Source organism: Triticum urartu, chromosome 3A (assembly GCF_056163025.1).
Source record: "Triticum urartu cultivar PI428250 chromosome 3A, HENAU_Tu73, whole genome shotgun sequence".
Classification (NCBI taxonomy): Eukaryota; Viridiplantae; Streptophyta; class Magnoliopsida; order Poales; family Poaceae; genus Triticum; species Triticum urartu.
The window spans coordinates 473,242,179-473,256,169 of NC_141875.1; the positions used below are offsets into that span (position 1 = coordinate 473,242,179).

At 44.8% G+C, this 13,991-nt stretch overlaps 1 protein-coding gene across 1 annotated transcript; it reads right to left on the reverse strand.

The window, feature by feature from the left end:
* Nucleotides 1-1,906: 1,906 nt before the first annotated feature.
* LOC125544422 (subtilisin-like protease SBT5.3) lies at nt 1,907-12,350 on the reverse strand. The gene is made up of 11 exons (XM_048708115.2): nt 12,231-12,350; nt 12,082-12,146; nt 11,900-11,979; nt 11,613-11,774; nt 4,554-4,659; nt 3,909-4,455; nt 3,659-3,756; nt 3,345-3,590; nt 3,147-3,258; nt 2,849-3,062; nt 1,907-2,736 (listed from the first exon to the last, which is right to left on the reverse strand). The coding sequence occupies exons 1-11, from the start codon at nt 12,315-12,317 to the stop codon at nt 2,138-2,140; spliced, it is 2,316 nt and encodes a 771-aa protein (XP_048564072.2). The 5' UTR covers nt 12,318-12,350; the 3' UTR covers nt 1,907-2,137.
* Between the last annotated feature and the right edge of the window lie 1,641 nt (nt 12,351-13,991).

Sequence of the window (13,991 nt, forward strand, 5' to 3'; positions counted from 1 at the left end):
GCTCATAATTTAGTGCGCCGGCGGCCGATGCACACATGGTGTTTGATGAAATGCTCACAAGGTATATTGTTTTTTCTTTTTTGTTGTTGTTAGATAAATGTTTACATATGAATAGCTCGTTTAGTTTTCTTTATCATACTTTGTAGTTTCAGTGATGACACATATTTGTCAAGTATGGGTGTTGGCTCCAACAATTCCCATTGGTATCAAACCAATGAAGTGCATCAAGATGATCATGAATATGAACTGGATGAGGAGGGTGAGGGTATGGTCGATGCACCGAAAGGAAGGGCGTCCAATTGCACCGTGGACGAAGACATCTTGCTATGCAAGACATGATTGAATGTGTCTATGGATGCCACCGTTGCGACGAACCAAACTAGAGACACATATTGGTTTAGGATGAAGGAGTACTTTGGTGCCCACAACAAGAGTGGAATTGAGCGCACCGATAGATCTCTTCGCTCCCGATGGTCGATGATCAACAGAGATTGTCAAAAGTGGGCGACGGCAATGGCATCGATTGACAAGATAAACCCAAGTGGCACTAATGATAGAGATAGGGTAAGTGTCATTTCTTTATGTTCCATGTCCATGCTTCATCTTTTGTGTTTATAGCTCAATATTGTTCTTTTGTTTGTAGCTCAATATTGCACAAAACTTGTTTCGAGGAGAAGACAAGAAGACCAAGAAAGGTAAGGTTAAGAAAGGGAGAGCATTTGTGTTGCCCCGTTGCTACGAAGTGTTGAAGGATGAAGAGAAATGGAAGAACCCTGATGGCCTAAAGGTGCCAATGAAAGGCAAGGCAACTATTGATGTGGTCGATGATGATGATGATGATGATGATGATGATGATGATGAGGCATCAAGTGATGGCGGCAAGAGGAGCCCTACACCAAACTTGGTTACCTACTCCAAGCCAAAAAGACCAAATGGAGGTAAACAAGCAAAAGAAAAGAAAAGAAGAAGAAGAAGGTAGGAGATGATGAGATAAAGAATGCTATGGAGACTATTGTGAAGGCAAGAAAGAAAGCAAACAAGGAGAGGAGGGTGGCAAAGAGCCAAGAGTCAGTGACCGAGGAGAGGAGGCTGGTGGCCGAGGGGAGGAGGCTGGCGGCCGAGGAGAGGAAGGTAGCATTGGAGGAGAAGAAATTGGGCATGGAGGAGCTAGCTAGATTATTGGAATATGAGAAGTACTTCTTCTTCATGGACACATCTAACTTGGATGATAGCAAAAGGAGTACATTAACCTTTCTCGTGATCAAGTCTTGGTCCAAAAAAGATTAATGGGCATGTGATGCATGGGAGGCATGGGAGCTACCATGAGAGGCTTGGGAGGCATGAGAGCTACCATGGGAGCCATGGGCGACATGGGTGGCTTGGGAGCTACCATGAAAGGCATGAGTTTTGGGTCTCTTATGGGAGTCATGGGAGCACCTCCAGGTGATATGGGTGGACGCATGACTTCCGGTGTGCCTCACATGCCATCGCATGATGCCTTTAGAGATAGTGCGAACACTATCCGAGTTTCCAATGACGATGAGGCGCTTGAAGATGAAGAAGAGGATAAACAAGAGGAGGAAGAAGATGGGGCATGATTGTTGGTGTTTCATTCGTTTGTGTGAACTTATTTGTCACGAATTTGCTTGGGGTTAGGTGATTTTGAACTATGCCATGAATTTAAACTATGCTATATTGCCCAACTCATGATTTTGCATATTTTTAATGTTTGAGATCATCTTGTTTCATACTGTCAAATTGGTATGTGTTGTTTCATATTTGCCAAGCGCCGGCTAGGCGCGTGCTGGATTTTACCAAGCCTGGTGAAGCGCTACAGTGACGCGCTAAATTTTACGGCATCTGGAAAAGCAATCACCCTCCCACACACATTAAAACACTATTTCAACGCTGCAAATATTTTTTAACGCGCGGCGCTACCGCGCGTCTGTTGAAGATGCTTTTACACATTAATGCTGACGTTTCGGATGCAACATTGTGGCAATACATCGAGGGACAAGATTACAACGGCTCTTTTGTTTAGCCGAACAAATGGTAAACCTTAGCGAGTTAGCGTGCCAACACTAGTGTTTTTGATTGCCGATTCCAGCTTGAAGGAATCGCAGCCGATCACCCTACCTTACCCGCACTTGGTGCTGGCCACGACGGGGCTCCGGACGCGGTGCTTCCCGTCCGACCACTCAATGCTGCCGAACACGTAGCCGGCGGCCGCGGTAGCGTCGCAAATTTCCAGCTTCACCGTGAACTCCTTCTCCTCGTTGATTTTACCGAAGCTCAGCGTGCCTGGCTGCACCGTGATCCTGACACCCGCAGCCGGCTGCACAACGGTGACGTTGTACTGGAGCCACGGCCCCGCGCCCACGTTCCTCACCCGGCGCTTCACCGTGGTGGTGCCGGAGCGGGAGAGGCAAGCCGCGGAGATGGACGGGTAGTTGAGGTCCTCGGGGCGGTAGGCGCCAAGGCTGCACCGGAACGGGTTGGCATTGGCGCCGACGAACAGAGGGAGGAGCAAGGGGATCGACAAGGGGGTCAGGCTCTGCGTCTGGGTCGGCCGCACGGAGCAGAGGAAGTTGGCGTAGTCGTACGGCGTAGTGTCGTACACCAGGCCGGGGTCCAGGGCCCGGACGGGGTTCACGTGGCCCGAGCCGTAGCTGAACGGGGTGGCGGCCGCGCCGGTCTCGTCTCGGATCTGGCCGTCGTCGTTGCCTCCGGTGGATGCTGCACAAACATAATTCAGAGAAGAAGCACTTCATAAGTCCATGCGATTGCTGCTCTTACAGGGCTCGACGGACAAAATTAGTGCAGCTGTGGTGGCCTGCCGTGCTCTCACCGGTGGTCATGATCGCCGACTTGATCATGGCGGGGCTCCAGTCAGGGTGCGTCGCCTTGATCAGTCCGGCGATGCCCGCCACGTGGGGGCACGACATGGAGGTGCCGGACACCATGTTGTAGGGGACACGGCGGTCGTCGAAAGGCAGGTCAGTAGCCGGAACTTCCTCGCTGTACGCGGCGATCACGTCGACCCCGGGCGCCGTAACGTCAGGCTGCCACCCGAGAAAATTAGAACCACGGTGGAGTCACTACTCACTAAGATGGTGCAAGCTGATTAATTAAAGCGCCAACCCAACCTTGAGGATCTGAGGAGTGATGTTGTTTGGCCCACGGGACGAGAAGTCTGCCATCACCGGCGCTGGCTTCACGCCAAGTTCGTCCGTTGCTGTGATGTAACCGACGGGAAACCTAAACCGGAGCGAGGGAGTGATTAATGAATGTTGGGTTAATGACCATGCCTACAAAGCTAGGGAGTTTTTTAGTGTGCTGCTTACTCGGTGGATTGTAGGTACTTTAAGAGATCCTCGCACTGTGAGTAGGAGCAATGAGCCGCTGGAACGAGATGTGGATCGGCGATGATGTCAACCGCGCCGCCGGCACCGTTGCAGAGGACCATCCCGACGCCACTGGCCTGCTTCACCACCAGCCCCTTCTCGACTCTGCCGTTCGCTCCCCTGGTACACACAACTATCTTGCCTCTCACCTTGGCAGGGTCTAGCGAACCGGGAAGGCACAGCGTCCTGCAGGCAGAGGGATCTCATCAGTCAGCACACTGGGACAGTCGATCCAAACAAGATCCTATTCTTACGAGTTGTCGATGGATTGGTCGGCGGCGGAGGCGTCCTGCCCGCTGATCATCGGATATGGCTGGCCAGCAGGCAGAGTGCTAGCTGATAGACTTCGTCCCTGCAAATCAGTTGCATGCATCCAGAACGGTACGGCATGAGCAATCTATCAACATAAATTACATGAACTGCAAACACAGTGCTAGCGGTGATTGAGTAATTGAGCAAGGCTGCACGGTGTACATGCACGCAAGGTCCGATGGACGACCAGACCTTGACGGTGCTGTTGCCGAAGACGGCATCAGCTGCAAAGTCTCTGTCCATGGTGCTTGCGCCGACCGTGAGGATCCAGGGAGCCAGGTTGGTCACCGAGCCTGGCTGCGGGCCCGAGTTGCCGGCGGAGGCCACGACGGCGACCCCCTTGTGGACCGCGTACAACGTGCCGATCGCCATGAGGTCGGCCGCGTAGTCCGCGGCCGGCGCGCCCACGGAGAGCGAGAGCACGTGCACGCCGTCCTCGACCGCCGCGAATATGGCCGCGAGGATGTCCAGGCTGGAGCACCCCGCCGTGTAGCACGCTTTGTACGAGGCCACGCGCGCCCGCGGCGAGCCGCCCTTGGCCGTGCCACTCCCGCGGCCGAAGGCGCCGGCGCCCTGGACGAATCCGCCGCCCGCGGTGGACAGGGTGTGCGAGCCGTGCCCGTCGTAGTCCCGCGGCGAGTTCAGATCAGTCTGGTTCAGCTGCTTGCCTTCCACCGGCTGGTCCAGGAAATCTGGCACCTGGACGCCCGCGTTGAAAAACCTCGCGCCGATCAACTTTCTGCACGCACCATTGCACGGCGTACGTGTCACGGTGTCAGTGAAATGTTGCTTGATTGCATTGTACTCGACGTAAGGGCCAGTGGATATTTGCCTTACTTATTGCAGCGGAAGGTGGAGTCTTTGCCGGAATCGCATTTGCCACACCACCCCGACGGCGCGCCGAAGCCGTCGTCCCGGAAGCTTTCGGATGTCGGCGATACACCTTCGCGCGTGTAAAATGCAAAATAAAATAAAACTAGTGCAAAAGTCATACTTTGATGTGAGTATTATTATACTATATATTTTAGGGAGTTTATTTTAAAACATTTAGATATAAAATTTGTACTTCCTCTATCTCAAAATTCTTGTCTTAGATTTGTCTAAATATGAATGTATCAAGTCATGTTTTAGTATTAGATTCATCCGTAATTAGACAAATCTAAGACAAGAATTTTGGGACGGAGGGAGTACTTTCTTTACTCGCAATTTTTTTGTCCTTTCTAATGAATAGAGTAGCAAAGTTTAAATCCAGTCGAAAAGGAAAAAAAATGTAATGTTTAATTCTATCCCCTCCGTCCCGAAATGAGTGTCGTTGATTTAGTACATGATGGTCGCAATTTTTCTTGTTTTGAAAAGTTATAAATTTTGTAGCATGCTAATATAATACAGTAATTGTGGTTCTTCTTTTTAATCTTTTTTTTGCGGGTCTTCTTTTTAATCTTTTACAATGCACCTTTCATGAAAAGAAGTATTTTCATCAAGAATGTGTCTTTTAACGAAGGACATCTTTTCATTAAGGGCGTGTCTTTTCATTAACGGACTTAACTGATTCTCAATGTAATCTTACGACTGTTTGTTTTAGGGTGACGTGCCTTAACGGTGATCTTGCATTAGGAGCTGGTTTCAGAATAAAGAAGGATGGGATCTTTTGGTAAGTATACTTGACAAAAGTTAGGGCTCACCTGTTCCACAATCATCTTTTGCTCTAACTTTCACGCGACCGAAACATTTTCTACGTCCTTATAAAGCATATATTAATGGCTACATGCAATACCGTAAGACAATCATGCAAATCACAAAAATTTCAACTAATTAATCAAGCAAATAATGCGTCAGTTGTACTACGAATGCATATTGCTTCCATATGGCAACATTTTGGTTCTATGTTATTTAAATTTGCTTCAAGCCCAACTAAAGCTTCTTAAAATCACACAAAAACTCATCTCCGATGTAACTGAATTTTCTTCTTCAACTCAATTTTTTTCCTCGTCTCTACAAATCTGATTCCATGGCAACCAGAATGTGTTTTGATTTGTCATAAATTTGTGTCGAGTGAAATGTTATTATGTTGTCAGTGTGGTAAAAAATGTTTTCCCAAGATAAAAATTTTCCTGAGTGCAACATACACTAGTAAAAAAGCGAAGCTTTAAAACCGGTTCGTAAAGGCCTTTAGTGCCGGTTCTGTAACCGGCACTAAAGTGTGAGCACTAAAGGCCTTTAGTGGCATGGGGGACCTTTAGTACCGGTTGGTGTTACCAACCGGTACTAAAGATTTTTTTTTTATTTTTTTTAAAAAAAAATTAGGATTTTTTTTTTATTTTTCAATTTTCTGAATTGAATTATTTGATGATTTAGTCTCTAATCATCCCTCTTAACTGCTCAAGTGTGGATCACTCATTCTAAATCGTCTAACTTCCCGGTCGGTCACCCATCCTCTCACTCCCCCAACCTGAGCACGCTTAACTTCGGAGTTCTATTCCCCCTACTTTTCAAGTCTACACTTGTTGTTTTCCTCACAAATGTAAGCTGTCAATCCTATTAACCCTCAGCAGTTTAGCTTGAGCATTAGGTCACTCGTTTCACCATTTGAGTTTGAAACTATTATTCTAAAAAACAGTAATTATTTAGTAACACTAATATTTCTTGAATAAGTTTGACCATAGTTTGACCACAGTTTGACCCTAGTTTGACCAGATTTGACCAAAATTCAAAAAATTGAAATAATTATTTAGTAACACTAATATTCTTGAATAATTATGTAGTAACATTAATACTTCTTGAATAAGTAGTTTGACCATAGTTTGATCAAAATTAAAGAAAACTGAAATTTGAGCATATCTTTTTTTCCTTTTGGAATTTGAGGATTCTAAAAAATTGCAAACAGGCCATAGGCGGTCAAAATCGGATGCGGATTTTCGTGTTGAATGTTTTGATATATTATACGTTTTTTTCCGACATCGTATGCAAAAGTTATAGCTGTTTTACATTTTCCCTACACTTTTTGCAAAACATGTCCAAATTTAAGTTTTCAAATTTTCATAACTAGTAGGTGTTGTAATATAACTACCTCTCGAAGGATTTTATTTTCTGAAGTTTTTATCATTTTCTTTTCAAAACTGAAATGGCGATACACGAGGGGGGGTAGAGTTTGAAAATTGCCCTATAGTCCCGGTTTGTGTCTCCAACTGGGACTATAGGTCAGACCCCTTTAGTCCCGATTCATGGCACGAACCGGTACTGAAGGCTAGCCCTTTAGTACCGGTTTGTGCCACGAACCGGTATTAAAGGTGATCATGGGGCCCCGGCCTGACGCCAGCCTGCCACCACCCCTTTAGCACCGGTTCCTGGAACGAACCGGTACTAAAGGTTCAAGACGAACCGGCATTAATGCATAGCCGTTCGAACCGACACTAATGGTGCCATTAGTACCGGGCCAAAATCGAACCGGGACTAATGTGTCTCACATCAGGTCCTTTTTCTACTAGTGATACAAGGGGATGAAACTTGTTTCAGCAAACAAAAAAAATGTAATTATTACATATTTTTCAAATGAAACAAACATTCATCTAGGAAGAAGTGGGAACTTTCTCCATCTAACAACTTTTTTGGACACAACAAAGTGGTTGGATAACGTTGAGGGTGCATGCTCCTTTTCTTCTATCCATGTTCATCCTAACAAGCATCCAACCACACCAAGTCCTCCTGAGCTTCCTACCCTCATAATCGACACTCTTGCAACCACCCGCCAAGTGTCAGCCATGTCAACATGGGGACTAGGTTGAAAGCATAGCTTTGAGATCTTTCGCCTTTCCCTCTTCATGAAGACTTCCAATGATTTCGATTATGACACCTCGTGCCCTTAACCCCACTATATGTTCCATTGGGATAACAAGCATCCTTGGCACCAACTGTGCCGAAATATGACATTGAGTTTCACATTGACCTCGGCTAGTCTAGTATGGAGTACAGGAAACAATGATGGCCATTTTGCATTGTGCCTCCACAATCAACCGATGCGAACCAGCCTGTGGTTGGATGGTTAAAAGGACAGTGTATCTCCAGCCCATCAGGGTTCAAGTCCCTCGCATTTAACCTAGATTTATTTTAAGATTTCCGGCAATGCGCGTTCAGTGGGAGGAGACGTTCCCGTCTACTACGAAGCACCTATGATGACTTCGTAATATCTCAAGATGATATGCCGGCTCACTTTCTTGGAGGTGCTCATAGGGGGTAAAGTGTGCATGTGTGCATTCATAGAGTGAGTGTATGCGCGTATATATGAGTGTGTCTGTACTGTGTTAAAAAAATGAACCCATGGTCCTAATGACTCACTCCATGACATCATGAACATTGATTTGAAAACCAGGGGTACAGAAATACGAGAACGATGGCATTCTCACCACCACTAGGTGGACAAGGATGTCCTGCATAGTTTATTGGTGGAGAAGGACATAGACAATGAGATTGAAACAACAACAACAATAACAAGACGTTTAGGCCTTCATGCAAATGTATGAGGAGGTGTGGATGAATAGGTGTCACTGGTAGAAAAAGGGCCTGTTATCCCGGTTGGTAAGGGCCTTTAGTCCCGGTTCCTGAACCGGGACTAAAGGGTCGGTACTAATGCCCTGACCCTTTAGTCCCGGTTCAAACTAGAACCGGGACTAAAGGCCCTCTACGTGGCCGGTACTAAAGGAAATTTTCTGATTTTTTTTGAATTTTTTTTTAAAAAAATTTGAATTTTTTTATTTTCAAATTTCTGAATTATTTTAACCTCTAATCTCTAATCACCCCTCATCACTGCTCAATTTAATCTTTAATCACCCCTCATCATTCCAAATCATCTAACTTCCCAGACGGTCACCCATCCTCCCACTCCCCTAGCATGAGCACGCTTAACTTCCGGGTTCTATTCTCCCTCGTTTCCAAGTCTGCACTCGTTGTTTTCCTAACAATAGTAAGATGTCAATCCTATTAACCCTCAGGAGTTTAGCTTGAGCATGAAGTCACACATTTCACTGTTTGAGTTCGAAACTATTGTTCTAAAAAACAATAATTTTTTAGTAACACTAATATTTCTTGAATAAGTAGTTTGACCATTGTTTGACCACAGTTTGACCATAGTTTGACCAGATTTGACCAAAATTCAAAAAAACTGAAATAATTATTTAATAACACTAATATTCTTGAATAATTATTTAGTAACACTAATACTTCTTGAATAAGTAGTTTGATCATAGTTTGACCAGATTTAATGAAAATTTAAAAAAACTGAAATTTGAGCATAACTTTTTTTCCTTTTGGAATTTGAGGATTCTACAAATTTGCAAACAGGTCGTAGGCGGTCTCCATTGGATGTAACTTTTCGAGTAGATGATTTTTCATATAAAAAACTTTTTAATCCGAGTTCGTATGCAAAAGTTATGCCCATTTTACAAATTCTAGAGAGATTTTGTAAATAAAGTCGAAATTCATATTTGTAAATTTTCCCAACAACTAGACCACATATCACATGGGAAACTTATTTTATTTTTTTTGACATTTCCATCATTTTCTTTTGTTTTTTCTAAAACTGAAAAGGCGGTCCATAGGGGAGGGGGAGAGAGTTTGAAAATGGGACCTTTAGTACCGGTTCGTGCCATGAACCGGTACTAATGCCTCAAAGCCCATTAGTCCCGGTTGGTGGCACCAACCGGGACTAAAGGTCTAACCTTTAGTACCGGTTGGTGCCACCAATCAGGACTAATGGGCATCGCACCCTTTAGTCCCGGTTCGTGGCACGAACCGGGACTAAAGGACCCAGGTGAACCGGGACTAATGCCTTAGCCACACGAATCGGGATAAATGCACCCATTGGTCCTGGTTCTGGACTGAACCGGGACTAATGGGCTTACCCGGCCTGGACCAAAGCCCCCTTTTCTACTAGTGTGTGGAGTGAGAGGTATTTAGGGAAGGCAATTGTCTTTTAATGTTTCCAACTTGAATGACAGTGGATTGGCCATCCTAGCATTTGCTAAGGTCATACTACTATTGCAAAGAATGTTTTTAGGAAGAGGTCAGTAAGTCTTGTTGGACGACTAAGAATGACACTTGGAAGTTTGCAATAATGGATGGTTGTGTGCATCAATCGATGTAGAGGCCAGGGGTCTATTGTCCTTTTGAAGAAAAAAAATCTCATGCGACGTTGGATATCTTTAAACCATATTAAACACTCTTGTGGTGTGCAATGAATTTGAAAGATTACTCAATAGTGCAATATGCAAATGTTTGTGAACTAACTAGTGAACTTTCAGAAACAAAACTGACTAAGAAATATTCCCTTTGTTCACAAATATAAGATGTTTTGTATACTTCAATGTGGACCACATATACACACTAAAATGGGTGAATAAACACACTAAAATGTCTCTATATACATTCAGTTTAGAAAAAAGTTAGAACACCATATATTTGTGAACAGAGGAAATAACTATTAATTAAGTTAAAGCTAACAACTGTCTGATCTAGACATCAAGGATAATAGCCTCTTGATGGGACGGCTATCAACTGTTGAATTCTCTCCGGGTCAACAGAGTTATAGCCGTCCTAAAAAACAATTTTCTTAGGATGTGGAGTTTTTAAGCTCGAGATCAAATGCTCCCTCATGAACAGTAAATTCAAAAAAACATTAAAGAATGTTTGGAGTGGATGCAAAAATTCATCACAAAATTACATAGGTGCAAGGCATGGTAAAAAAAATCGATACTCTGAAAATGTTACTTCCAAACGCATTTGGGAGCTCTGATTTTGGTTGTTTGCCACGACTTACTCCAATGTGATTTCGTGGTGAAAATTCGCATGCACTTCAAACATTTCTTAAACTTTGCCACAAAAAAAATCCAGAAACTCTTTTTTGTTATTTTTTTGATTTTACTGTTCATGGCAGGAACATTTGAGCTCGATATTAGAAGCATACTTTTGATTTTCTTACATATACCTACTTATTCACCATTTTCATATTTTCTAAGTGTGCAATGTACAAAAACAATGTCAACGTAATTGATTGTTACCTCTGAGGGAAAAAGCTACTCCCTCCAATCCATATTAATTAATGCACACTTAGTACAACTTTGTACCGAGCGTCTCCGGAAAAAATGGATTGGAGTGAGCAACAGATTTCGAGTAAGATCGTGGGGCCTTGATGCGTATCATCTGTCAGGTTTCAGTTGACTTCACACTCCGGCATGTTACTGGGATTTGATTATGTTTCATCCAGGATGGAATATATCGCGGGGACAACAAATTATTATGTACTCATCCAGGAGGGAGTAGTATTTCATGCATGTGAAGACCTCTATTTAATTAATCACGTACTCCCTCCATTTTTTTAGTCTGTATATAAGATTGATCAAAGTCAAACTTTATGAAGTTTGCCAAATTTATAAAAAATATATCAATATTTACTATACTAAAGCTATATGGTATGAAAACTAATTTCATGATACATCTAACAATACCGATTTCATATTATGAATCTTGATATATTTTTCTATAAACTTAGTCAAAATTAACAAAGTTTGTTTGACTTTGACCAAATCCGAAGGGAGTACTACTAAGTGCTCACTATTAGGATCCAGGTCAAACCAGTGCTTCGACTTTAGGCTGTCGACAGTGCATGCGTGTGTTAGACAGGTGCCATGCATGATGCATGGCACGGAATACGCGGTACGACCAACCCACATACCCCGTGCGTATTAATATGAAAGCAATTAATTGATTATTAGGTCAAGATAAGATTCCGGCGATCAATCAAAAGATATCGAGTTGGTAGTGGTAGTGGTATATACTGCGATTCCTGGGGAGTATGTATGGGCTAGATTGATGTGAAGAAATGATGCAATTTAACTGCGAGATTACCGGTGTCGACGTTTCCAATAACGACCCCCTCGCCGAACTTGGCGTCGTACTTCCACTCGTTTTTCGGCTCGCCGCCGCTCTCCAGCCCGAGGAACTCCCAGGAATGCGTCGTTTGGACCTTGTGAAGCCTGTCCGGGATCACAGCCAGAACCCCGGGGAGCTCTGAACCAAAAGAATAATCGGCCAGTGCAGCGTGTGACGTGGTTAGTGTTAGGTAAAAACTGCTGATGAAGCAGTAAACTCAAACACGGAAATCCTTGGATCATGATCATATGCGCGGCACTTACGTTCGAGGGCTGGGAACAAGCTGTCGTCGATCTGCAACCCGATGGCGCTGATTTCCTTGAAGAGATACAATTGTTTGTACCTGCATGTTTTGGCGATCAAGAACCAAAGGCTAGGCGTCTTCTTCTGCACGAACTAATGTATGATGGACGTAGATAGTTAGCGTGCTATATATTGTGCTTACTGGTTGGTGACTCCAGCGATCAGAGCAGGCCAAGACGTCAGATCACTCAAGACAAGCAAACAGGACTGCATGCACAGGAGGAGCACTATCAATTAGAGATAAACAGAAACAAGTACAAACTGTTGAGAGAGAGAGAGAGAGAGATTTGCCTTCGTGGCAGCGGACGCCGGCGTCGTCAAGTGTGACGTGAGGAAGAGCACGAAGGCTAGCAGCAAAACGCGGCCTCCTCTCCCCATTTCACCGATCCGCTAAGCCGCTTGGGCTTCCACCGGGGCCGGGCGCCATTGAATTTATAGACGCCAAAGTCAAAATTGCTCGGTGTTGTATAAGTATTTTTCTTCTCCGTGAGGAGCACAAGTGCACAACCCCACGTTGGATAACCCGGTATCTAAGCCACTGCATAGCAAAAAGGAGCTCCACATGCGGGTAACGTGCAAGCTGGTCAGGATTCATGCAATGAGCACGATGATAGCACTTTCTGCACTGTTCCTGCATCAATCTCTTTTTTTTGAAAAACATCACCTCGTATCTATACTACTTATAAAAGAACAAACATTATCTTTTTTAAATGCATCTCACAAAACGTAAATGGATACATCACCACCGCATGATTAGTCCCACTAAACTCAATCTAACGACTAGCCTTAACCGAATCTGTTCTCTGTGTGCATTTAGCAATTTACATTGACTGACCGTACTCCACCGCGGAGGAAAATATGAAAGTCAATCAATTAGGAAACTATAATCACGGACATATCCTATTAAGAAACTAATCTATACTACTTATAAAAGAGCAAACATTATCTTCTCTAAGTGCATCCCACAAAACGTAAACGGATACATTACCACCGTATGATTAGTCCCACTAAACTCAATTTAACAGCTAGCCTTAACCGAATCTGTTCTCTGTGTGCACTTAGCAATTTACATTGACTGACCATACTCCACCGCGGATGAAAATATGAAAGTCCATGCCTGGTCAATTAGGAAACTATAATCACGGACACATCCTATTAAGAAACTAATCACGAACACATCTAATTATTAGGAAACTAATCACAAACCCATCCTATTATTAGGAAAAAAAATCACGCGCGCATGGAAAATAATTACGAGCCATCCTATTAGGAAATTAATCACGGACGCATCTAATTATTGAAAAACTAATCATGGCTGCATCCTATTAGATAACTAATCATGAACGCATCTAATTATTAGGAAACTAATCGCGAGCGCATCCTATCGTCTCCCATTAGGGAATCGTGATCATGAGTCGCCAGCCGTCACCATCCCACCACCCACGCGAGCCACAATGGGAGACACACGAGGAGGAGCTGCGGCTTCCTCCGAACACACTTCTACTGATTGCAATGACTTCGTCCACATCCTGGGCATGCTCTTCGGGAACCACCGGCATCCTCGTCGACTTCAGCTCCATCCACAACACACACGCTGACAACCACCCACTCCCGAGGTCCTTCAGGTGGGGGCAATGCTGAGTATCTTGGACCAGTATAAGCGGGACAAAAAAATCTGCCCCCACAACCATGCATGTAGATTCGCCTGGTCGCCAACCATCATCGTCCCCAGGGCGGTGCAGGTCTCGGCCACTATGCAGTAGGTGAAGCTAATCACGGCCCCATCTCACTCGCCCGAAGCCACCGACGACTCCCTCAGCTCTGATGCGTGCTGCTCAGTTGGACACGCTTGTCCGGTACTCGCGCGTGGACGACCTCGTCCAAAGCTAATCCCGGTGCGTGGAGGCCGCCGCCTCAAAGCTGGATGACTGGCTCACCTGCGTCGACAATGCCACCCAGCTGGTGAGAGGACACGGTCGCCGCGGCCACTCGCAGGCCTAAACGATGGAGACGCTCGCCTTCACGCGAACGCACCACACGCACGCATTAATT

Excerpts from the sequence above, each read along its gene's own strand:
- LOC125544422 (XM_048708115.2), bottom strand. The coding sequence starts at position 12,317 with ATGGGGAGAGGAGGCCGCGTTTTGCTGCTAGCCTTCGTGCTCTTCCTC. Across the intron at positions 4,456-4,553 it reads TCCACCTTCCGCTGCAATAA|AAAGTTGATCGGCGCGAGGT; the intron begins GTAAGGCAAATA and ends TGGTGCGTGCAG. Across the intron at positions 2,737-2,848 it reads GTCGGCGATCATGACCACCG|CATCCACCGGAGGCAACGAC; the intron begins GTGAGAGCACGG and ends ATGTTTGTGCAG.